Source organism: Phaseolus vulgaris, chromosome 2, assembly GCF_051622355.1.
Source record: "Phaseolus vulgaris cultivar YP4 chromosome 2, ASM5162235v1, whole genome shotgun sequence".
NCBI classification, from domain to species: domain Eukaryota; kingdom Viridiplantae; phylum Streptophyta; class Magnoliopsida; order Fabales; family Fabaceae; genus Phaseolus; species Phaseolus vulgaris.
In genome coordinates, this window is record NC_143499.1 from 31,562,785 (window position 1) to 31,588,754 (window position 25,970).

The 25,970-nt window shown below is 30.0% G+C and overlaps 2 protein-coding genes and 1 non-coding gene across 4 annotated transcripts; 1 reads left to right on the forward strand and 2 right to left on the reverse strand.

Annotated features, from left to right (window-relative positions):
- Positions 1-985: 985 nt before the first annotated feature.
- Positions 986-7,492, reverse strand: LOC137811455 (calcium-dependent protein kinase 1). Of its 2 annotated transcripts, none has more exons than XM_068613219.2 (8): positions 6,645-7,492; positions 6,420-6,563; positions 5,933-6,085; positions 3,961-4,073; positions 3,571-3,738; positions 1,868-1,995; positions 1,512-1,608; positions 986-1,394 (listed from the first exon to the last, which is right to left on the reverse strand). In XM_068613219.2, exons 1-8 carry the CDS (start codon positions 7,267-7,269, stop codon positions 1,314-1,316), a joined length of 1,509 nt encoding a protein of 502 aa, XP_068469320.1. In that variant the 5' UTR covers positions 7,270-7,492; the 3' UTR covers positions 986-1,313. The 2 variants fall into 2 exon arrangements, with proteins under 2 accessions (XP_068469320.1, XP_090154709.1); XM_090298583.1 differs by having other exon boundaries at positions 5,933-6,074; positions 6,645-7,413.
- Positions 7,493-15,165: 7,673 nt separating this feature from the next.
- Positions 15,166-19,169, forward strand: LOC137809697 (aluminum-activated malate transporter 9). Its single transcript, XM_068610792.2, has 6 exons — positions 15,166-15,574; positions 16,211-16,351; positions 16,458-16,727; positions 17,309-17,445; positions 17,539-17,685; positions 18,527-19,169. The coding sequence occupies exons 1-6, from the start codon at positions 15,289-15,291 to the stop codon at positions 19,079-19,081; spliced, it is 1,536 nt and encodes a 511-aa protein (XP_068466893.1). The 5' UTR covers positions 15,166-15,288; the 3' UTR covers positions 19,082-19,169.
- A 2,326-nt stretch (positions 19,170-21,495) lies between these two features.
- Positions 21,496-25,485, reverse strand: LOC137811456 (uncharacterized). The gene is made up of 2 exons (XR_016518643.1): positions 25,308-25,485; positions 21,496-23,687 (listed from the first exon to the last, which is right to left on the reverse strand). It is a non-coding gene; the product is annotated as an uncharacterized LOC137811456 (transcript).
- Between the last annotated feature and the right edge of the window lie 485 nt (positions 25,486-25,970).

A 25,970-nucleotide genomic window follows, 5' to 3' on the forward strand; every position in this document is an offset into this window, starting at 1 on the left:
CGAAACCTGAGGAGACAAATATACAACTATCAAAGGACAACTAAGGGTCTTGAAGTTTTTTATTAACAGCAGACGGTAATACTTCATTAGAATATGTTATTTTAATGAATTTATCTAAACCTCCTCTAAAGTGAATGAGAATAAAAAATCTCAGATTGATAAGAAAATTACTGTAGATAATCTAACATTCATAAGCTAACAATTGCTTGTGAAAGTCAGACTTGTTAAGATTAGTATGCAAGACTTGGAGTCTCAAACACAGATAACTTTAAGGTTGTCTTTGTAATGAGTAGTGGAAATGAGTGAGTAAAAAAGGATTAAAAAAGAAAGTAAAAAGAGAGTAAAAACTGAATAGAAATAATGAAAAGAAAGTTTATAAAACTTTATCAATAATTTGATTGATATAATAAACTTAAGATAACTTATAGAACTACTATAATAAATTTAAGATAAATTATAAAAATATATTTATAAAATAACTAAATCATTTTTATTGCTATAAATTAATTTTAATAAATATTAAATTATAATTTTATTATTTTAATTATATTATATATCGTAATCATGTATCACTACAGGTAGGAATATTGAAGTTAAAGAATGAATGATAAGGATAGAAAAGTATATATATATATATATATAAAACTGGTTTTATGGACAAGGGAAGGTACTCTTCAACAAATCCCTCTGTGCAAGTTGTTTGTTTCGTTTAAATAGAAACAAACATACAATCTATGATTTTCATTCCTTGCATACAAAACAAGGTGTAGAGGAATAAAAAATACTACACCCTCTAATCCTTAATATAAAATATTACTAACATTAATTACCACATATATCAATTAAATCAATATAGTTAAATTTTTCAAAAAATTACCAATAAACTAAATTGACCTTAATGACTCTTAAACTGTTTATTGGTACAAAAACACAAATATACATAAAATATTTAATAAGAATAGGCAAAGAAAATAAATCTAGTATGTACAGAAATTATAAAATATTCCATAAAAAATCAATATGTTTTTTAAAATGTGTCTGATAACAAAGAACACGATGAGAGAGGATTCAAAATGGAAAAAAAAGGCATTTAGTAAAGAGCCATGCTAAAATTTATTCCCCCACGTTAGTACAAACATAGATTGTCCCATGAAACCCCACAGACAAGAGGGTAAAGAGGCATAAATACATTGTTATAGAAACAGCTCCGAAAAACAATGGTTGAGTGAAGAGTGTTGAATGCAGTGTAGTCAGAAACTGTAGCCTGAACCTGTGTAATCCAGTAAATACAAGGAGTTTATGATCAAACTTAATTATTTGCGACGTTTGGTTACTAAATCTGGATTGCCTTTTCTCATCATGGCTACAAACTCGTCATAGTTAATTCTTCCATCCTGCAAGAAATTTGGGAATGGATGATTAAAATACTTAAAAGATAGTATACAAACATCTAAAATTTCACCCTAGGATAAGCACACCAATGAACAAGGATGAAGAAGAAAGCTGCGCACATTGTCTGTATCGACTTCGGCAATTATTTCCTTTATTTTCTCATCACCCATATTATATTTTTTAAGGGCAGATTCCAACTCTTCCATAGTGATGTACCTAAGAAAACAGAGGAAAGTACATGAAATCAACATATGATTCAATAACAAATTAAGATGATAAGACTGGTATAGTAAAATTTGTAAAATGAAAAAGAAAACAAGATCATGATCCTCTTATCTCATGTTCCAAACATGAACACATAACCATAGTTAGATACCCATTTCGATTTTTGTATGACTCATTAATTTTAATTTTAACATGACCCTGTCAAGTTAGTAAATAATATGAGATGATTTTGATCAAAAGAAGAGATTACCCGCTTCTATCCTTGTCAAAATATTCAAAAGCTTTATATAGGTGGTCCTCTCTTTCCATTCTATTCATGTGCATGGTAGCTGTTATAAATTCAATGTAATCAATGGTCCCATTTCCGTCTACATCAGCCTGAGAACCAAACAGTTAATTTATGTTATCATTATAGTGGAAGAAAAGTCATCAATCAAATCAAGAAAATGATATACTTATTATCACAATATTAAGCGACTCAACATCTAATCTTAAAATCCAAATATTTGCCCAGCGTTGTTACACCAATATAGTCATAAAATTTCACTGGACAATAAAGGTATTCTGTAAATTCACAGCATATATATGCACAAACCGTTCTCTTCATCACAATTCACAAGCCAAATCTAGGTTTGGATACAGATAATCATCAAGAAGAGGTGAAATTGCAGAGAATGAATTTATCCATATATGGGGGGTGTCATCATGCGAGAGCATAAAAGCTGAGAAGACCTATGGTTAGCAAGCATAGCTTTTCTTGGGCTTCCTCTCTCCTTAAAAGAAAAGAGAAGGTGAATCGAACACACTATCTAAAATGCTTTTAAAATTTAAGTAGTTTAATTTTCATAGAAGGAACAAAAGTAGCTTTTAAGGAAAAGCTGGGTGAATTTAGAAAAAAGTTGGTTTCTCTCGTCTCTCTCAACTCGCTTTGTCATGGGTACCTTTAACTTTGATTGAAATGGTTTTAAGCTATAAAAAAAGCCAAGGTATCTCATAATCTTATAATTAAAATTACATGGATGGCTAATATTGGTTTTGCTTAAATTTGATCTCAAATATTCATAATGAGCAATCAGCATTCTCATGTGAAAGGTAAAAATGTTTTCTCTCTCTTATTCTGTCTCTCACGCTAAAAAATTAATAATGGAGGTCTAGAAATACAAATCTGAATTATAGCAGAGAAGTGGTGTGAAAAGACATTCCAGAAGAAATTGCAAAAGTTAATGATCAGAACAGAAGTCCTCTTGCATTTGCCTCAGTGAATGAATCAACATATTGGCAAAGTGGTCAGATATAATTATACACCGTTTTACTCTATGTGATGAGATTCTATGCAGAGCCCAATCCAAAAGACCAGTCCATTAAATGAGAAAATCTCAAAGTTTAAGTACCATAACATAACAAGAAGTTTATCCTACTTAATGTGGAACTCCTAACAAAGTCTAATAATCCCATTTAATTATTTCAGGTCAAATTTTAGATATAATATGAAATCTTATTTACCCATCAAACACCATTGCCAACCATGGCTATTAGCATCTTACAATTGAAGATTTGAATCACGTGATTTGATACAATTTTACCAGTCACTAATTCGCATCATGAGATGAATTAGATTTGATACAATATGACTAGTCAATGATTCGTATCATGTGATGAATAATAGATAACTATGAGCCTTATGATACATGGATGAATTAGTACAATGGTGTATCACAAATATGAATGGCAAGATTCATTAATTCATCGTTTTTCATTTATTCTCTACTTCCACTCTTTCGCCTAAAATATCAATACCGTCAGCCTTGTGTGGCAATTTTTTTTTTCAGAATTAACTTTCTTTTAAAATTAAAATTAAAAAAAATTTAACTGCAAGGGAGTAGGTATTACAGAAGTAAACAAACATTTTACTCCAGCAAGCTAGGGTGCAATCAAACAAAAAGAAAATCTTACCGCTTCCATTAACTGGCTTACTTCAGACTCAGAAATCTTAGTACCCAGTTTTGGAAGTCCAGCTTTCAACTCTTCAAAAGTGATTGTTCCATTATTATCTGTGTCCATGGATTTAAACATTTCCTTCAAGCCAATGATTTCTTCTTCAGAAAGATTTTCAGCAATAACCTGTAATAAAATAGAAACTTTCAAATATAATCTTTTGATCAAATTCAGTGATAAATTATTTCTCCCCTATTTATTTACTATTTTGGCATTTTGATTGATACATGCATACCGTTTTCAGTCCTCGAGGCTTTTCATGTAATGGTAACTTTAGATATTTTACTAAAAGTTTGATTAAGAAAATATTGACAAGTACAAGAAAAATAATGATAAAAGATTATTTACCTTCAGAGCTACTTTCTTCAGCTTGTTCATTGCCCTGAATTGTTTCATTCTGGTTAAAACAGTTATATCTAGAGGTTTATCAGATGCTCCATCTTCTCTCAGCCAAGGATGATCTGGAGTATATATATAATTTTTTATCACGACTGGTTGACTCATATAAGCAAATTGCCAAGAAAGTTAAGGCTCAAATGCTCCATAACAGAACAAGAGAAAGCATCAATTTTTCATGCTGCTTGAGCAAGTAACTAACCAAGAAGTAGCAAAGCACAATCATGTGAATAAAATTTTTAAAAAAATGGTTGCAAAAGGAGAGAAACTGACAATCAAATGTTACATGTATTGCCAAATAATAATATTTTAAAACCAATGCATGCATTTGAAAAAAAATCTTCTGATATAAGTTAACACTTTCAATGGGGTATGATTTTCTTTTGTTTTCACTTCTTATAATAATTTTTAAAAATATATAACTCACTGAAACTTTAAATCTTGTCAAAATTAACACAATATTGTTTTCAATTCATTCTCATCCAAAGTTTCAATTTTTAAGATTCAAATTGACTTTGAATATGAATAAATTAATCTAATATCTACAAAATAACCAATATGAAAAGAATCTTTATTTAAATGTATGATCTTACAGATAACATTTTTGTTAAAATATTTTTTTTATAAATCATAGATTTAATCATGAAATCTAATTTCTACAATAAATTGAATACTCTCTTTCTCATTAGGTGAGAAGCTAAAATCCAAAATAGATGCAAAATTATTTTTCTTAATTTTTAAATAAATAATTAAATTGCAGTTAAATAATTAAGTATATTTTAAAACTCCTTAATCTTACTAATGAAAATAATATAACAAATAATAAATCATCAATTTACCTATCGTATGCAAACTTGCACAAGTTAAGCTTCATTAATTACCCACCGCTAATCAATTTTAACATAGTTATTATTCTTTGAACCATCTCTCTTCTGTTTATTATGGTCTCACCTCCATAAATAATTTTTATCCGATCCAAAAAATTACCTTTAATCAATTTTAAAATACTAATTATTCTTTGAAACATCTCTCCTCTGTTTATTACGGTCTGACCTCCATATATGTTTTTTCTGCTCCAAAAAATTATAATTAATTTTAGGAGTGAATTTTATGAAATAAAGTAAAAGATCAAATTATTAATTTCATAAAACTTAGTAAACAAACTTTGGATAAGTTCAGTATATAATAATTAATCAAATTGCAGTATCATGGAAATATGTAAATTTGATCGCCTGATTATTTATAGTATGAAAAATATTTAATGGAGAGCTTGAGACAACTGCCTCAATTAGTTGGGCACTAAGGTTGCATTTATTTATATTATCCAAAACTCCCCGTGAAAGACCCTTATGGACTGGGTCACCCTCTTTTAATGAGAGACGAGGTGGCAATCACTTTCAAAGTAAGAAGTTAACCACAGAAAAAAATCATCTAGACTATTTTTCAGATCAAATTGAAAATGCAAAGGTGAAAAGTTATCCTGGAAAAAAATTGCGATGATAGATAAAAGAGCACATCATACATGAGGCAGAGAAGAAGATATAATTTTGATAACTTGTAGGAACAATGCTTTTTTGTTCAGGAAACACTTGCATATCTCCCGTGACTTCTATAATGAAGAAAAAATGGCAAACATTCGTATGTTCTAACCTACAAGTCTATGTTCATATCCTTAACAATATCATGCATCTATCGAATGAGTAGAGGCTAGTGACAGCTTCTTTGAAAATAAATATCCTATTCCCTACCACTGTTCTCAGCCTCGCTTCACTTAGTTATCGATCTTAAATCTCACAGATCAGAGCTCTCAAGCTATGGTTAGAGATCTATTTCGTAAAAAAATGCTTAGCTGGTCCTTGGAGCAACAGCCACTTTCAAGACACAATAAAAAACCAATCTGTGACTATAAGAAAGTTGAACTTACTAAGGACTTCAACTGCCGAGAGCCTTTTTTTGGGATCAGCTCGTAACATGTTCTTCACCAAATCTTTGGCACTACTTGAAATGGAAGACCAATGATCTGATGCAAAATTAATATATCCAAGAAGAATAGCATCAAAGATACCCTGTTCATTTCCTTGAAACAAAGGACAGGAAGATAGAGTGAGAAAGATAGGAAAGGCAAGCACACTATTGTGTCATAAGGAAACAGCAAATAATGGACAAGGAAAGGAAACTTCCATACTAAAAGCACACATGAGCTAAAATCAAAGCTCAGAAATCCTAACCAAAAAACAAATGAACAACCATCTAACATCCAAATTCTAAGGCAGACATAAAATATGCGTTGTGTTCATTCAATTATAACGAAACGCAAACTAAAATTGTGATGCAGGACAATCTGAATTACCAAATGAAAATCCTAATAAAATATGAATTTGGTTGCACTTACACAAGAAGATGAGGTTTACCTGCCCTGAAGGGAGGGACACCAGAGAGCAGAATGAACAATATAACCCCAGCACTCCAAATATCAGCTTCGGGTCCATAACTTTTACGCAGCACTTCAGGAGCAACATAATACGCACTCCCAACAAGGTCCTTAAACACATCGCCTGTTCCCAAAATGGTTCAGAACCCACACCACACCACACACTACCACCAACTAACAACGCGAATTAACGAACGGAACTAACCGGGCTTGAAGAACACGGAGAGACCGAAGTCCGTGGCCTTAAGCGGCGAGTTTTCCTCCTTGCCGAGGAACAAGAAGTTCTCAGGCTTCAGATCCCTGTGCATCACTCCCATGCTGTGGCAATCGTGAATCACCGTGGCGATCTGGCGGCAGAGGTCGGCGGCGGCGCGCTCGGAGTAATGGCCCTTGGCGATGATCCGGTCGAAGAGCTCGCCGCCGGCGCACAGCTCCATGACGAGATTGACGGAATGTCGGTCCTCGCAGGCTCCCTTAAGCTCGACGATGTTTCGGTGGCCGGTTAGGTGGTGCATGATCTGCACCTCGCGACGGACGTCTTCCAAGTCGTCGCGGTGGAGTTTGCGCTTGGCAATGGATTTGCACGCCAAGTTTTCGTTGGTGTGCTTGTGAGTCACTGAGTAGGTGACGCCGAATTGCCCGCGGCCCAGCTCGCGCCCGAATATGTAATCGGAGCGGACGTCCTCCATGGGCCGGTCCAGGACCCGGCCCACGGTGGGCTTGGAATTGGGAGGGAGGACGCTGACGCCGTTGGAAGGTTGGGGTTGATGCTGGTGATGCTCGGAATGTGGCTGCGTTTGGGAATAAGCTTGGCTGTTAGAGTTTCCCATTGAAACGGCGTCGTAGAGTTAGTGAGGTTCTGCAACTGCTTCTCTTCTTCGTGAAAATTAAACGTTCTTTTTGGTACACACAGATTCCAATGCACTTGTATCCTCTGCGCCTGTGCTTCCTCTGCATCACTTATCTCAACCATTGCTTTTACATCTAACGCTCATTCAAACTAAAAGTGTAACTGATAGCGTATCGTGTAAGATTAATTAGCATCTAGTTATTAAAAAACATATTTTTAGAATAAGATAATTCCACATATTGAAGACGATATGTGGTGTGGAATCCCTGTCTTATTTTTTTAATAATACTTTTCGGTTTTTAACACTATATATCTCATTTTCTTCTTTTATTTTTCAAATTAATTTATAAGACTTTTATTTGTTTATAATTTTATTTTTTTATTTTATGTAACATGTTCACAGATTAAAATAATTAACTTTTTAAAATTGTATTCAAATTCACTAACTAAATCATCAAAATTCTTCTATATATGTCGAAACATTTCTTCCTAAATCCTAAAGTCTAGTGTTATAATTTGTTTAGAACTGCTAAGCATTTTACTTTATATTTTGAAAATTATTATATATCTCAAGTTTATTTGTGAAATTTCAAAAATCTGAATAAAAGTTAATGATTTTAAGGATTTAAGTACTAGTTAAAAAAAAAAAGCAGTGCACTGCAATTGAATGAATTAAAAAAAAAAACGTAGTGAAAATAAAACAACTTGGATCTTCTACTTAAATATTTACTTCTTACCACTAAAATATGAATCAACTAGCATGATTATTCAACTTAACTACATACATCTAATTTATAAATTTGTTACAAATAAGAATATTAACGACATTTTCAAACTTATAACATTCAATTTAGCCAAAATAAATGTATTTTGAATTGAATATGTGTCGTTCTTTTTGGTGTGTTCTCTGATATATATATATATATATATATATATATATATATATATATATATTTTATTTTATTTTTATTTATTTTATTTTAATTTTTTTTTAATTTTTTAATTTTTTTTTTGAAATTTTCATCCTAACTTTCTTCTAGCTAGCCTTATTATGAACCTAATTCAATTATAAATGCAATCTTCTTTTTAGGAATCAGTTACCTAAATAAAACGATGCTTTTAATTAAGAATGTTGGTAGACCAATGCTTATCTACATATTTAATCTCGATCCATGATGTACAAAATTAAAAAAAAATATTGTTATTTTATAGAATAATTTTTTGCTTTCACTTGATGTTTTCTTTGAGTAATATAGGAGTATGACGTTTATTATTTTCAAAAATATTTGTGTCATCAATAAGAAAATAACACAAAGAGTACAAATAAAAGAAGGAAAATGCACAACATAATAAATGACAATAAATCTCACAACAGCCATCTACAATGTTTATAATGTAATGTTTAGGTAAGATATATCCAGAATTAATATTAAAGAATACAGAAATAACTTCATAAACTTAATTTTGAATAAATGGAATTGTTGATTCTTGGCCGTTTTAAAAGAACAGTATGTTTTGAAATGGATATATTTATAACATGTTAATGTAGTTTCATAAAACATTAGAATCTATGTTCACAATAGAATTAAAACGAAAATCTTGGTGATTTTTTTAATAAAAATTTAATTAAACACATAATTAGACAATAAACATAGAAGAGTATAGTGGCATAGTAACATGAAAGCTTTTATTTATAAAACATAGAAGAGTATAATAAATTATTATGATTGAATGTATATCTCTTATAATTTTTAATTTTCTAAAAGATTTATCTCTTGTTGTCTATATACTTTCCATGGTTAATAAAAGGAGTCTTTTAAACTAAATTTTTGGATGTTTAAAAATAAAGATGTGGTTTATATTGATTGGATAAGGAACGAACAATTAAAATTCTACCAGTCTTAACTTTGTGTTATTAATATTTTTTTTACAATATTTAATTAAAAAGTTGGCATATGTGTGAAAAGAAATGTCAGTGACTAATTCTGAGGCTATGTATTCTCTATCACCATACATTTAAACTGCATCGATTACAAATCTAAATTAAAATTTTACACTTTTCGTATTTTGAATTATATAATGTAAAATAATATTTTTATTTTAAAATATATTTTTTATTTTATATTATATATTCTAGTATATGTTTTTTTTAATTGTATATTCTAAAATACAAAAACGTAGATTTCAAAATACAAAATGATATTTTATAATCTAGAAATGTATTATCTTACTAAAAAAACATTTTTACCTGAAAAATATATTCTAATATTCAAATCCAAAAATATATATCGGAAGATATAATCTAAAAAACATTTTTTTAAGGGAAAATTTTGTATTTTTATCCCGAGGGGTACCGATTTAAAAACGTGAGGGTGCAGAATGCAACATCCTTAATTCAATTTCCTATTATGTTAGTTAATGGGCCTAAGTGATGGCCAGAAGTCCAATAATCAGTTAGTGTGGTAAGTTCAAGCTGGTTCTATTAGTAATCCAATAAGGTTAATTTTTCCTCTACCAGATAATTTGATTTGCATCAGACACCTATATAGAGAATGTCTATTTTACCTTTAATTTTCTGGATATACATATCTGTGACACAAGTAAAACAGTTTTGGATATGTAAATCCAGAACTTGTGTCTTATGACCATTCGCAGTACACACAGAAATGCCTTTTATACGCTAAGATCCAAAAGTTTTTTTTTCTTATTCTATATGCGAAAATCTAAACAAAATGACAAAGGTTTTAAAAAGAAATAATGGGTGGAGATAACAATTGATTTTGTGGAGGGAGAATTAGCCATCCAATAATTGTACCAATGTGCAACTTGAACTCATTGAATGAAAATAGAGTAGAGGTGATATCAGAAATGTGAGTTTTTCTTTTAATTCTTTTAAGTGTCTTAAAAATGATGTTGAAGATCTGTTTGTAAATGAGGAAAAAAAATAAAAGAAGAAAAAAATGAGTGGATGAAAAAAAAGAGAGATTGTTTGAAATAAAGTGAATTTTTAAATTATTTAGTTGAAATAAAATGAAAAATAAAATTTTAAAATAATATATATTTTATTAAAACTATTTATTTTTTTATTAGCATCACCATTTATTTTTTATAACACTATCTATATTATTATCCTTACTTCATTATCATCAATTGTTACTTAGTAACATACCCAACCTTTTTCACCATTGATCTTACAACTCAATAAATACATATGCTCAACTAATTTTCACGAAAGCCACAAACATTGCTTTCCAATAATCAAACCCTAAAACTCTTTAACACCATTGATCCAACAACTCAACAACCACATTATATTATATTATTTTATTTTATTTATTATTATATAAATAAAATGAAACATTAAATGATTCCTTGAGTATTTTTAGAACAACTACTTTTCATGTCAACCATTTATTTTTTTTAAATTTGTTCTCGAACAGAATTAAGACTAATGGTGTGTTTGGATTAGGAAGGGGATTTGAGGAAGAGGATTTAGAATGAATTGAGAGGAAAGTGAAGTTGTTTGGATTAGGGTATATTAGAGTAGATTTGTAGGGAAAGTTTATTGAAGTTGGTAATTGATATGATATTGGAAAAGATTTTTTTTTAAATTTTTAAAATGTATAAAATGTAAGTTTACAAATTTGATAAATAATAAATTTTTTAAAAAATTATTAAAGAATTTATTATAAAATAATTTTAAAATATATATTATAATTAAAATAATTTAAAATAAAAATTAATATTAAATTAAATTAAAATATGTATTAATAATTAAAATTAATATTTTATTTATTATTTATTTTATTATAATATGAAAATTAATATTAATAATTAATAAAGAAATTATAAGTGTTATATATATATATATATTAAAATATAGTTTACATATGTATATAATTTATTAATTTAAAAAAAAATAGTGCCAAGTTATCTTTCTCTACAAATCTTCTCATAGAGAAAGAGAAAATTTTAAGGCATAAAAGTTGCATCGTTTTTCGTGTTTTTATTTTTTTTCTTTTCGTTTTTCCAATTTTCTGTGCTCTCCTCCATTCTTCGCTTTTCCGCGCCTGGATACAAACAGGCCTAAGAGAACTATTGTTTTCTTTCTTGGTCGATCTACCTTTTTCTCTCTCTCTCTCTCTCTCTCTCTCTCTTTCTGAAATGGTCTTCGTGTTCTCCTTTTCCTGTTCCAATCCTTGTCTTCGTGAACTTCAAACTCGAATGGTACCTGCAAAAGGCACTCCACCGTTTAAGTGAAATTTCGATATTCGTTACTGGATGATGACGTACCCGATTCTTGAGATTCTGTGCTTGTTTATATGATTATCATGTGCTCTTTATTATTGAGCCGGATAAGGGATTTAGATCATGATTAGGAGTCTATTACCTAATGCTTGACCACTAATTAATTTTGTTAATCATCTGTTTAAACGTAAATGGTTTTGATTGTCTTGGTCAACATTAACTGAATGTTGGGTATCCAGGTGTCGAATGGTCCTGACCAGTACAAAATCTAATGGTTAAGACATTTCAAAAATGAATAATAAGATTATAAAGTAAATTACTAAGAATTATTATCTTAAAACAAATCTATTATATGTAACACAGATATAAATAATAATTACCACACTCTTTAGCTTGATCAATTTGTTATCACAAAAGAATAAAAGAAAGAAGAAACCATGAACTTAATTAAGAAAAATAAAAATAACAATAAATATAAAGATGTAAAACGCACTAAAATAATCTATTCATTGAAATGAACATGTAGAGGGGAGAGTTTGCATGATCAATATTTTATGGTATTTTAAAAAAATTTAATCGCCATATATGGTTAAACATTGATCGTTTGATAACAAGATATTTAATCTTTACACAAATTTAAATTGATATTTAAAATTATCATAATTTAAAAGTATATCTAGATAAAAAAATTTAATTATTTCCAGATAAATAAACTAAGAAAAATAATGATTTTTTCATAAATTAAAATTAGTTTATACATTAGTTAATTGATCGAAAACTCCTAATAAACTCGTCTATGAAGAAACCATCTCATTTTAATTTTAATTTTTTTTATTTCTACTTTACTTTTCTTTTATCTGGTTTTAATTAATCAATTTTTATTTTCACTCGATTTTTTTTCAATCCTTATTCTCTACCAAACATATAAAAATTGATGGATTTGTACATGACCAAACTAAGAAAATTGAGGAACTTCCTCACTCTCATAGATCAGTAATCAAAGAATCCTACCCAATATGGAGAACTCATGAAATGGAAAGAGTGTGTAAGTCACTTCAGAAATGTGCAATATTCTTTCAATTTTGTGTGTGTGTCGTGTTACTTTAATTCTTCTAAAGTGATGGTCTGTGTGAAATTCAGTATTCTCCAACCAACAAAGTAATGTTACGAACCAATAAAATGTAACCCATTTTCTTTATTCAATTCAACAAATACAAAACTTTTTTTTTTAAAAATAAAACATCTAAAGTTTAGAATGAATATATCTCTCCTTTATATTTTTTTCTATTACTAAAGGTAAAACTGTATTCCATAATTCCTAGTATGATTATAATGTATGCGAACAACACAACCACATATATGGGTTTATAAAGTAAGGAACTTACATGATATCATTTTTTTTAAACTCATCTTACCAGCAGTGTCATTACAGAAAATAAAAGAATACAAAATCTAGTGTCGAACTCAATCCTAAGTCTTAAACTCTATACTTTAAATATATATTTTTTCTTTAACTCACTAAACCATCAAATGCATCAAATGGTGAGTTATTATTTGGAGGTAAGTGTTCTATTACAGTTTTATTTTTAAAAAATACTTTGATGGATTGGAGGAGAAAAAGAAAGTATATAAACTGTTTTTGTTCTAAATTCTGAATGATGTGAGACTATATTAACGGTACGAGAACAATCTTAGAAATTGAATCGAAGTTGGTGATATTTGAGAAATGGAGAGGTTAGTGATGTGATGCTGAATAGAAGTTAGTATGGAAAGCAAAGGCACAGTACAGAGTCCAGACCAGAGAGTGAAGAACACATTCCGAATCTAAATCTGCTGTCAGCTTCCAGTTTTTCTGTCGAGAATATAACATATATATGCTTTCTTACCCATCCATTGCTCAAACAAAATCGGAATAAGTCAATTCCATGCATGCATACGAATCAATAGCTGAAATTACAGTGCTGTTTATGTTTGTAAGTAAGAATAATGGAATAATATCTTTGCATGAAGGAGAAACAAATTGAACCATTGTTGATGTCGGAGATGAGATAATGGTATAAATTAAAGTTGAAGGATTGATATTTGAAACAATGGTGCGTGATTATGTTAAGAACTTGGAATCTCCATTCCCTCAGGACAGAACAAAATTAGCCATGCAAGTCTTCGTCAAGGGAAGGTGATATTCCTCATTAATTATGTTACATCTATAACTATCTCTTCAATATATTCTTTTTTGCCTCTCTTTCTCTTCTGTAATATAGAAAAAAAAGTTAATTTTTTAGTACTGAATAAAAATAATAAATACTTTTATTGAACGTTCTTATTTTTTATACAAAATATATTCTTTAAATTCCTCTTGATCAGTTGCATTTATGCGAAATGGTGATTAAATTTAAATATAAGAAAAAAAAATTAAATGTTAAGATATTTTTCCCTATGCTAAAATATGTTTTGGTCCTTCAAATTTAAATTCTTTTTCTTTTAATTATCTATATTAAAATTTCTTTTAGCGATACTACATTTTAGAAATTAAGCAAATATTATAATAAAAAGAATAAAAAGGTATTTCACGTAGTTCTTTTAGGGAAAATGACATTGTTAACCTAATATTGTTTTTCATGTCAAAGAGTGTAACATGGTTAATATAAGCCATTCAAAATTATTATAAATGGAACTCTTTTAAATATTTAACTAATTATATGAATAGAAAACTCACTATATAACGTAATGTGATCCACCCATAGTGTGTGGTCATTACTCATTTTTACAAGGGATGGAAATTAGATACGAAAATACAAAAAATTTTATAAAAAATATTTAGTCACTATATTAATTAAATTATATATTATTTTATAGACTAAAAAATTAGTTGTATCTAAAGTGATTACTATTATTAATAAAAGTTTATAAAATGATTTCTAAATTGATATATAAATTAGCTACCAAAGTTTTAACTACTACTATTTTATTTTATAAATTAATTTTTAAAAGACTGATAGAGACTAATTTAGAATACAAAGTAGTAAGTAACTAAAACTTTGGTAACTAATGTTTAAATACCAATCTAAAAATTATTTTATAATTTTTTATTAATTATTTTTTTAATTTATAAATAGTCTCTAATTTAGCTTCTATAATTAATTTTTATTTAATAATTTTCTTGTAGTAGTGTTATTTTTGTATTTTCTTAAAATGTACTGATTTTAATATTTTAAAGTATATTAAAAACTTTTTTAATATACTAAAATTAGTGCATTTTAAAAGTAACATAAAAAAAAAAAAAGTGAAAAATGGAAGAATGAAGACTAGATTTTATGGATATCTAGAGAGAGACATGTAGTAGTAAGTTTTCTCACTTTTTGGGTCACTTTCAGTTTTGGGAACATCTTTGAAAAAGCTTGCATCTTCATCCATGCATGCATGGAGTATTGTTGAGGCTAATTAAGCATATTCTACATATAGAAATTTCTGAGTTCCAATTCTTCTCTATAATTACAATCGTATCGAATCTTCTATGTCGAATGAAGATGCTTAAATCATTCTCTTTCTTCCATCGCTTCACCATACATATCTATATATACGTACTCCACTCAAGCAAGCTCCCATATTATTTGTTTTACAGAGGCTCTTCATATATAGGTTCTAACTGAACCACTTTTGTCAGAGTAATGATACGTAAACAATTTTCTGTTTCAAAGGTCTCATGTTATTTTTCTTGTTAATGACAACTAGGTTATAGGGTGGGCACCAGATGAACAGAAAAATGGGGAGCATTGAGATTAACATTCCAACAAGTACACCTACTAAACCTGAGCTGCATGAGACGAAATTTGGAGTTAAAAAAATTTGGGTTCAGATTCAGAGTGTGTGGGAAATTTGCAAGGAAGACACTGGGAGAGAAATATTTGCACTAAAAGTTGGGGTAACTGTTCTTCTTGTGTCTTTGTTGGTATTATTTGAAGCCCCATATCAAGTCTTCGGCTCCAATATCATCTGGGCCATCCTCACTGCTATCCTTGTCTTCGAGGACACTGTTGGTATGTTCTACACTTATGCATAGTTTTTCCTTGGACGAGATACAAATTCCACTTTGCTCAACTTTTTACAGTTTTTTACATTGTTTTTTTATCAGAAAAAATAAATAAGCAATGAAAATATTCCAGGAATATTTCAATCTTATACCATAAACCAAACATACCACCTCACCCAAAAATATTGGATTCGACTACCTCAAATTAAAGAGACCAAGTTCTTCAAATCTTACCTCTATTTAACAATTCGCACATCTAATTTTTACTCTTATTAATAAACCTCATTAAGAGTGGTGGTTTGAGACACTAATCGAAATAACAAAATATATGCTACTTTTGTGCCATATTCATGATGATCTATTCTTCCATTCCTAAATATCTTCTTATTCATTTGCTTTTACAGTTCTTCTAATATTGTTGTCTACACGCAAAATCAGATTTGATTGACCGCTTTATTGTCCTTAATCATCATGAATTATGCCAAGTGCTTTTTGGTTCATGGTTGATGCCAAACCCACTCATTCGTACCAAACATTGTTTTTTTACATTGTTGTTGCTATAAACTTATATAGAATATGACTTGTATCAATGTGTAAATGCATTTTGTAAACTGAATTTTGAACATGGTTGTGAATTTTAAAGGAGCAACATTTAATCGAGGATTTAATCGAGCAGTAGGAACCTTGGTGGCTGTAATCTTGGCCATTTTGGTTGCTGAGACAGCACTGTCCTGTGGCTATTTGGCTGAGCCTATTATCATTGGCCTTAGCATGTTCATGATCGGTAATTTCAGTTAGATGTTTTCTAAGTTTTTCATACAACATTGTATATAAGAGGAATATATATAAAGGGTGTGTTTGAATTTGAATGATATGATTGTTATATGCAGCGGTGATAACATCATACATGAAAATGTGGGGAGCACTTGTGCAGTATGAGTACGGGTTTAGGGTGACACTGTTAACGTATTGCTTGATCGTAGTGTCTGACTATAGAATTGGTAACCCAATTAAGACTGTGATCGATCGCTTGTACACAATCGGCATTGGAGGAATGATATCAGTGTTGGTCAATGTCTCTATTTTCCCTATATGGGCTGGGGATCAACTGCATAAAGAGTTGGTTAAAAACTTCCATTCAGTGGCAGATTCACTTCAGGGTAAGTTCCAACCAATTAATTCTGTGTGAAATGTTGAATTGGAATCAGCAAAACATACACTTTTCTTTTATCAACAATTTCATAATGAATGAATAAATATAAGATCACTTCAACCCTTATATAATTTACCAAAAAAAGTCAACCAATAACTAACTAAACTATTCTAAAACCAACCGAACTACTCTAAAACAAGAATTCCAAAAACCAGAAACCAGCGAGCTAAAACCAAAGCTAAATCGAGTTTAGAGAAATCATATGTTCAAGACAACAATCTGAATAAGAAAAATAAACAGATGGAATTTTAGAGGAAATCCAAAACTAAACCTTCAATTGAGTCAAAGAAAAAGTATCTGAATGATCAATCACTCCATCTTTAAAGATGATCTTGTTCTTAACACACCAGATCTCACTAATTACCGCAATCAAAACATTTTCAATACCAAATTAACAAATTAATTATACAGCACTGTAAAAAATGAGTATAAGAATTAAAAGAAATCAATCTACTTTAATCTTAATAATGTATAACAGAAACTCCACACTAATCGTGTGTTTTTTTTCTTTCTCTCCCATGATATCAGAATGCGTCAAGAAATATTTAGAAGATGGATCAGAAAAGTCAAAAATCACCATGGCAAGTATAGATGCATTTCATGATGAACCCGCTTATATGAGATGTCAAAGCACCTTGGACTCAGGATCAAGGTTTGAGGCTCTGGTATGTGTGTTCATTGAAATAGCACAGTTTTTCAGGTTTCAGTTTTCCTTACTGTTGAAAATCATTTTTTTGTGCTTCTTCTTTGACTGCAAGGCTAAATCAGCAAAATGGGAGCCACCACATGGTAGATTCATGCACATTTCATATCCATGGTTTCAATATGTGAAAGTTGGTGCCGTTCTGCGACACTGTGCCTATGAAGTTATGGCACTCCATAGCATTGTACACGCTAAAATTCAGGTTTATAGTTAAATGCTGCTGGTGATTTTTATAGAACATTCAAATCTTAAAATTCAATTATTAGTTTTAAGATTTTCATTATGTCATGTTAATTATTTTAATATTTTTTTACAATATTTTAAATTTAAGATTAAAATATATGGATTAAGAAGGTAAAAGAAAAAAATTTAAAATCCAAAAATATTAATTCAAAAAAGTTAAAAAGTGATTATTCAAGTCATCGAATTACTTCAGATTGAAAAAAAAAGTTAAGAATCTAAATGGATCATAACTTATATAAATAAATTGTATCATACATTTATTTGTAATAGATAAAAACAATGTTTTTATTTAAAGAGTGTAGTTTTTTAGTAAAAATGGTTTCAATAAATAATATATCCACTATGCATTATTTTTAATATGTATAAAAATTAAAATCATTACAAGATAAAAAAAAAATCATTACTACTAAAAAATTATTAAATAAAAACCAATTTCAGAGACTAAACAAAATTAGTTGCTATATTCTAAATTAGATACTAGTTTAGAGACTAAAAAAATTATTAATATCTAAATTAGTTTGTATTATTAGTAAATAGTTTCTAAATTGGTATCTAATTAATTATCAAGATTTTTGCTACCATCTAAATAATTAAAAGTTAAATCTTGGTAGTTATAAGATACTAATTTAGAAACTATTTATCAATAATAGAAGAAACTAATATTTTTTATAGGCTTTAAAATAGTATCTAATTTAGTCAATATAATAATTAATTATTTTTTATTTTTAAAATTAATTTTTATTTAATGATTTCTTTTATGTATAAAATTCTTATTGTAATAATGAAGTATTGGTTTTCAGGTACCCTACAAATTGAGGGTGGGGCTTCATTCAGAAGTTGAAGAAACATCAAACCAAGCTGCAGAACTAGTAAGAAATCTGGGAAGAGACATTAGCTGCATGCAGTGGAGTGTGAAAGATTCCCACATTAAAAGGCTTCACAATTCTATTAAGAGATTGCAAAGTTCAATCTGCTTCCAATATTCTTACATGTTGGCATCATCAACTTTTGAATCCCCAATCCCTCATAACCCTTCAAAGTCCTTCACAAACATTTCACACATCTTCTACCATTTACCATATCAGAGGGAGATGGAAGAAGAAACAGAATGTTACCAGGAGATAAAGGGGAAGCAATTGAGAAGACTGTGTTCATGGCCACCTAGAGAAGCAGATGTTTTTGAAGAAGATAGTGAGCAAAACATAAAGATGAGAGGCATAGAAAGTACAGCAATGTTGTCATTGACTAACTTTGCTTCCTCTCTGATGGAGTTTGTGGCAAGAGTTGAGCATTTGGTAGAGGCTGTTGATGAGCTATCAAAGATGGCCAAATTCAAGTCTGCATTGTTATGTTAGGTTAAGGTGCACTGTAACTTTGTAATAAGTAAGATGAAGTATTCAATATAGGAAGTCTATTATTTTAAACAAAAGCCAATATATGCAATATACAGACACACCAGTTTCAAAATCACAATAAATATATATATATATATATATATATATATATATATGTATGTGTGTGTGATAAATTTTTTGATCAGAAAAAAAATATAATAAAAAAACATTAGGTGTGACAAAAGAAAAAGAGAAAATAGATGGTTACAAGCACCCATCTGTTTAGATGCAAAAACTCACCAAGAATACAACTGAGTACCAGTTGCACTGAAAGATGTAACTGTGACAGAGATTAAAAAACCTTGCACTTATATATATATGACAATAGTATAACCCTAATATAATAACTAAACTAAATGTAGATAATTTTTTTAGTAAAGTGACTAGACTTGTAATAATCTGCTCAAAGAAAATAAAAATTGCTGTAAATTTTGGAAATCAATTTGGTCAGTAGAGAATGTGAAAGAAATAGTAAGTTTCTTTAAAGAATAAAATAAATAATTATTATATTAATTAAATTTGAGATAATTTTATAAATTAAAGAATTATTAGTATTTAAAGTAATTTTTATTATTAAAATTATAAAATAGATTTTAAATGGATATCTAATCTTTAGTTATCAAAATTTTAACTCCTAATTGTTTTATATTCTAAACTTTTTTTGTAAAATTAAATTTAAAATATAAAATATTAATAAACTTTAACCGTTAATTTAGACACTAATTTAAAAATACTATTATAATTTTTTTATTAATAATAGAAATTATTTTTTATATTAAAAAGTATATAATTTAATTAATGATTAATTATTTTTTGTTTTCACATTTAATTACTATTTAATGATTTTTTTTAGAGTCTTTATAATTTTTTTTTAGTGATTAAACTAACTTCGGTTTTGTTTGATACATTAACAATCTCATTACATTCTTCATGCTAAAGTGATGATCTTTATTATGAACCTTTCCCTTAAGATTCATTCGTTTTATATTTGTTAAAACTTCAATATGCTTTGAATTAGGTTTTAACACAAACAAGTGAATATAACCTAAATATTTATGACAATATAAACGTAGAATAAAAAAAAATTAAATTTGCTTAAATATTCACATATTTAATTATCAATCAAATTTGATTTAGTGCTTCAATATCTTTATGCGAACACGTCTATTTTTACCTTAGTCTTTGTAATTGTTTTAGTCGTTTTGCAACCTTTTATTTTAATCCATCTAAATACTACTTTGTTGTAGTTTCTAATGATAATAATAATAATAATATGATGATTTGACAGTTTTAATAATAACATTATTTACTACTATGATATTTATTGATATGATATTTAATGACTTCAATATTATAGCAATTAGTAATATAATACACTATGACGTAATTGTGACATCATCTCTCTACAATCCTGCAAGCCTCTAAAACAACGCATTAACCTTTCATAATTATTTATTTAATCAAATGTTTACACTCTTATTTTTCAATAACCATTGGATAAATCAAATGGGAGGATCAAGTGCCTTAATGAATCTAGACAAATTGTATGAACACTTTCCCCCCAATTTTTTTTTTTTAACAATAACAAAAGACTCTTATTTCATAGAAACTACAATGTTGTTTAATTCAAATGAGAACTAGAGTAGAAAAGTAGAGTAATAATAAAAAGGATTTAAGAGATTCTCCATCGCTAATTATGTTTGTTGCGTCATTTAATTACTGGTCCATTTAGGCACATTATTGATTTTAATTCTTTTCCAAAATTACAACTTCAATGATGCGCTTAAAAACTACTACTAAAGATTAGTCTAAGAACAAAACTACACAACTAATTACAGGAAAATACAGAATATAAGCAACACATTTATTAAACGTATGAAAACAGTTAAAATTACAAAATAGGAGCAAACACTGCCTTGTGAAGAAGTTACCAGAGTATGCATGACTAAAAAGAAAAATAATGGTTTGACAACTCAAAAAATTATATATAATTCTTGTTGTGATAAATTTAAAAATAAATATATATACATATAGAGGGTATTTATATGTTAATACCCTAAACAGTAAAAACATTCACTTCACATTCTAATAAATTAATATTTTATTTTATTTTTTAATTTAAAAATATTATTATATTATTATAAACAGTATCAAATATATGCTATTTAGTGTTTATAGTATCAATAAAACTTTTCCTATATATAATAAATAATAAATTTGTAATTAAATTATATAAAAAAATATTAAAATAATATTGAAAGTTGTAACGTGGTTGTATAAAAATTATGGATTTTGAGTATATCATTATCAACTTAAAAATAAGCATTATAACAACATATTCTATCTTATTCATTAGAGAGGCTTTCTTACAAACATTATACAAGGTCAAACTGACAGACTTTACTGGTCACAACCTGCTATCACAAACTGATAGATAATATGTACAAAAGGAAAATTGAGGAAAGAAAGAAAAGCATCAACTACCTAAGCAGACTATAATGTCCTACCTTGAAGACTGACAGATATCAGACAACGACTCTAATCAAACATGGAAGTACAAACACGCAGATAAAATTTCTAAAGTGAGAGTAGAAGGCATCAAAAGCAATAACTAGCCTCAAATTTTAGTCTGGGACACCATGCAAGCTTTACTTGTATCTGATGGATCACTCAATAGACCTCTCCTAATGCTCATATCGAGGCTAGAATTCCCCTTCAGCATTGCCATCAGACTTCCACCATGCACCCTGCCTTCGGGAACAGCTACTGGCATTGGTGTATAATCATCTTCCCCCGATGGGAGATGAGCACTTGCAACTTCATTTAGTTTAGCAACAGAACAGGTTATCGAATCATCTGTCTGTGGGTTACCCATTTTGATCATATCCACATCCATATCTTGGTTTATTACTATCTGCTTCAATTCGCCAAGTTTACTATCATGAGTATCCTGAATAACTGGTCCCGAGGATACACCTCCATGAACTCTCTTATCCAGCACTAGCCCACTATGAAGTGCACACAGACCTGTCTTCCCCCTTGCCAATGAATAAGAAGGGCCACCCTGTTGATCGCTATATTCTGACCCAGGATGTCCCCAAGAGCATCTCTTCCTTCCTCCACGTGCCTCACAAAAGTTAGTGTCAGCTTGTGCACTCTTTCCACACCCTTCAAACTTGCATCTCTTGCCTCTCCCATGACATACACAAGGATCAGCTCGTCCTCTAGCTCTTTTCAAGCAATCAGGTACAGCACACCTCATTCCACCTCCATGTGCCACACAAAAGTTGGTACCTCCATGCACACTTTTGGTACAAATTCCACCACCCTGGTATGCACAGCATTTTCCTCCACCATGGCCTTTGCAAAGTGGCGTGGTCCCCCCAGCATCTTTGGTGCACCCTGGTGCTGTACAGCATTTTCCCACACCATGAGCTCTGCAGAACATAGTGTTTCCCTGTGCCCCTTTAGTGCAACCAGAAGCTTGACACCGATGCCCTCCACCATGTGAGATGCACAGACCAGCTAAGCCTTCCGAATTCTTAGTACATTTTTCTGTTTGATGTCTCTTGCTACTTCCATGCCGAATACACAATCCAGATTTCCCTCTGGCAGCTTGGATACAGCCCTCATGATGAGTGCATCGCTGGCTATCACCATGAGCAATACAGAAATCTGTATGTCCTTCTGTGCTGATAGTGCAACCAAGATATTCACATCGCCTGCCTCCTCCACGAGACTTACAGTACAACGTCCAGCCTTCTGTTCCTTTATTGCAGCAGGCTTTGTGACACCTGCCACCACCATGAGATATACAACATCCAGAAGCACCTTGGTATCCCTTTCCATATCCCTCAACTTGACATGCCGTAGAATTACTGTTGCAGTGTAGTGGTAGTTTTAGCTGTGTTAGTCTAGAAGTATAGGTGACAGAACTTTTTGTTTTTTTTGGTGAGAGATCCATAACCTCCTTTTCAGCCTGGTTTAACATTACACTAGCACCTGGATTAAGTGAAACAAGCCCTGGTTTCCATCTACACGAAGTCGATCCCTCATCTACATTTGGTGTCCTGCTGAATACTGATGGGATCTCCATGTTCAATTGAAGAGGTGGAGCCTGAGAGGGACTTAGACAAACACTGGTAATATCTGATTTGGAGGGCTGTGTGGAAAGGCTTAACTCCAAATCAATCTTTGGCTGCAACTCAAATATCTTCAAGTTTGAACTAACAAGTTTTTTTGGTCTCTCTACCTTCTCACAGTCAAGATTAAGTGTAAAGTCCAGTTCAATATCCATAGGAATAGATGATTCCTCATCAATCTCTTTGGCTGAAGAGATAGCAGTGCAAGAAGTAGCTGAACTCTCCTTGCTGCCTGAGGAACTTGTTGAAAGTCCAAGTCCGAGAGACAAAGATGAACAAATGCTCTGACCAATACATCCATCAATTAAACCCCACTTTCTTTTCATTCCCTTTGAAATTGAAGAACTAGGGGAATCATATTGTACGATATCATTTGTACTACAATCAGCTTCCGATACTTCAACTTGCATCGAGCTACCCAAATTCTTGAAAGCATTTGCAGAAGGGTTAGCTGTGAAACTCAAGTTCTGGAACCTCACATCCATGAGACAATGACAGTATAATTCTATACCTATCAATAAATTTTAACGGAATGTTTTCCTGATTTCCCCATAAAAAAATTGGATATCTATATAAGTCAGGTTAGATGCACCACCTACAAGTCGTACTATTGGATATCTGCAAGGTAAAATGCATCTCTCACTTACAAATCCTGAAGTATCACATCGATCCATCTAATAGAATAGAAGATTAAAGTGATGCTGAGATTATCAGCTGTTATAGGTCACCTTAATTCAGAAAGATATGAATCCTTCTAAAACCCAGGTTGGAGGTCAATCATCTTGTTCATGACATACCACTTGGTTAGCACTGGAACTTCTTCCAGAATAAAAATGATTGCAGTAACATTATGGCGTATTTGAGCATAAGTTATTTTTAAAAAAAGAAAAAGAAAGAATGAAATAAAGAGCCATTTTTTGTGTTTATGTCAACTACATTCATAACAACTAATAAGCACACATTTCCATTAATAGTGTCAAAAAGCAAAAGAACACCAGTATAAAAAAGAAAACTGCCTGATCCAATGAGTAGTAATTTAAAATTAATATTTTTCTATCAATAACACTCAGCAGTTAAATAATAAAATTGATTGAAAAAGCTATCCAAGTCTCAATAAAAGAAAATAAGAAAACATGAATTAATTTTTTGTGCGTGTTTCCCATGCTAATTTTGAGTATTAGAGTCATACACAGTTATTTTAGAGAAACAGAAATTAACTTCTCAACGATACCATCACAGTTAATTATTCTTTGAAAATTTGAAATGTACTTTCTTCCCCTAACAAGCGAAAACATGACCAGAGCATCTTTTAACTTTGATGGTGCACCCTAGCACACCAATTCAACAGAAGATGGACAGTTACTTTCTCACTTTACAACTCTATTAACTTTAGAAAGCCAAGTCCGTCCATCGGAATCTGCCACAAGGGAAAAGCTTCGGAGTAATTTTCTTTAGGGGTAAATGGGAGGGGGTTAATTGGACAATACTTCAGTGACAGTTTTGTAAAATCGCCCAAGTATGATTCAACACACTACGTCGAGATTTACCAACTTGTGTAGAGAAATATATATTATGAGTGATCCGATAGGTCCAACAAACTCCTCTCACTAGGATATGCCTTAAATGTGATACTATATTGATAACATGTTAAGAAGTAGACTTTAAGTCAACCTCGAAAAATTGGCTTATAAGAATGAGATTTTACCCACTTATATACTATAAAATGTCTTAATCTCTAGTATCCAACAAACTCTTAGATTTGATTGGAAATACAATTGAAAAAAAATAACAGAACAGATAAAATGGAAACCGAGAATTTGAATTAGCATACTTTGCGCAGAGCCCAGGCTGATAAAACAATAAATCACAGCTAACGATGCGAAGTTCTTTTACACAATTCCAGCAAATCAAATCAATTAAACAAAATTGAAATGGAAAAGGCACATAAATGATTGACGTGAAAAGCATCACAGCATAGTGTATTAATGTCGCAGATGAACATGATAATTGACAAATTAAATAGGAAGTAAGATTTAATTTAATACCTCGCGAGACTTAATACTAATTCCTCGAGTCGATTTGATACAATTATGTTGTTTCCGCAGAGCTTGGGGAACCATTCTAGGGTTTTGACCTTCCAAAGATTGGGATTATGATTTTCTAATAAAAAAACGGAAAGGAGGGCGAGACAACACATGATCGACAAAATCATGCGTTACGCAGAATGAGACGGTTAAGATATAATTTTATAATCATCATAAACTTTAAATTTTAAATAAGGATTGAATTGTAGAAATAAAATATCATATTTAAAATTTTGAAAAGTTAAAATATAAACAAAAACATTATGGTGTTAATTTTATAACAATTTTATAGTAGAGCTAACTTGAAATTTTTTAAAAATAATATAAGACAATAGGATTTATATAAAGTAAAATAAAATTTTATAATATTATATAAGCAATGACTTAAAGAAATCTTTTATTTTTCTAGTCTTAAAACTTCGACCATGTTTCCTTAATTTAAAGGAAATAAGTATAGTTTTTCCAGACACAAATAGGTTGTCTTAGTTACTTTTAATAATGTATTTTAGATACTGTAAAAAAATGATGGTTAAAGAGAATAAATAAATAATATTTTTTAATCCATATGTAAATGTTTTTTGGTGGAAACAATAAATATATTAAGTGATTTGGATCTGTTTTTTC

Bases quoted from the DNA above. Each gene is read 5' to 3' on its own strand.
- LOC137811455 (XM_068613219.2), bottom strand. From the start codon at position 7,269: ATGGGAAACTCTAACAGCCAAGCTTATTCCCAAACGCAGCCACATTCC. The intron at 4,074-5,932 runs GTAAGTTCAACT...TATATACTCCAG, and splicing joins CTCGGCAGTTGAAGTCCTTA to ATCATCCTTGGCTGAGAGAA. The intron at 3,739-3,960 runs GTAAATAATCTT...ATTTTATTACAG, and splicing joins TGAAGAAAGTAGCTCTGAAG to GTTATTGCTGAAAATCTTTC.
- LOC137809697 (XM_068610792.2), top strand. From the start codon at position 15,289: ATGAACAGAAAAATGGGGAGCATTGAGATTAACATTCCAACAAGTACA. The intron at 16,352-16,457 runs GTAATTTCAGTT...TGTTATATGCAG, and splicing joins CCTTAGCATGTTCATGATCG to CGGTGATAACATCATACATG. The intron at 17,446-17,538 runs GTATGTGTGTTC...TTTGACTGCAAG, and splicing joins GATCAAGGTTTGAGGCTCTG to GCTAAATCAGCAAAATGGGA.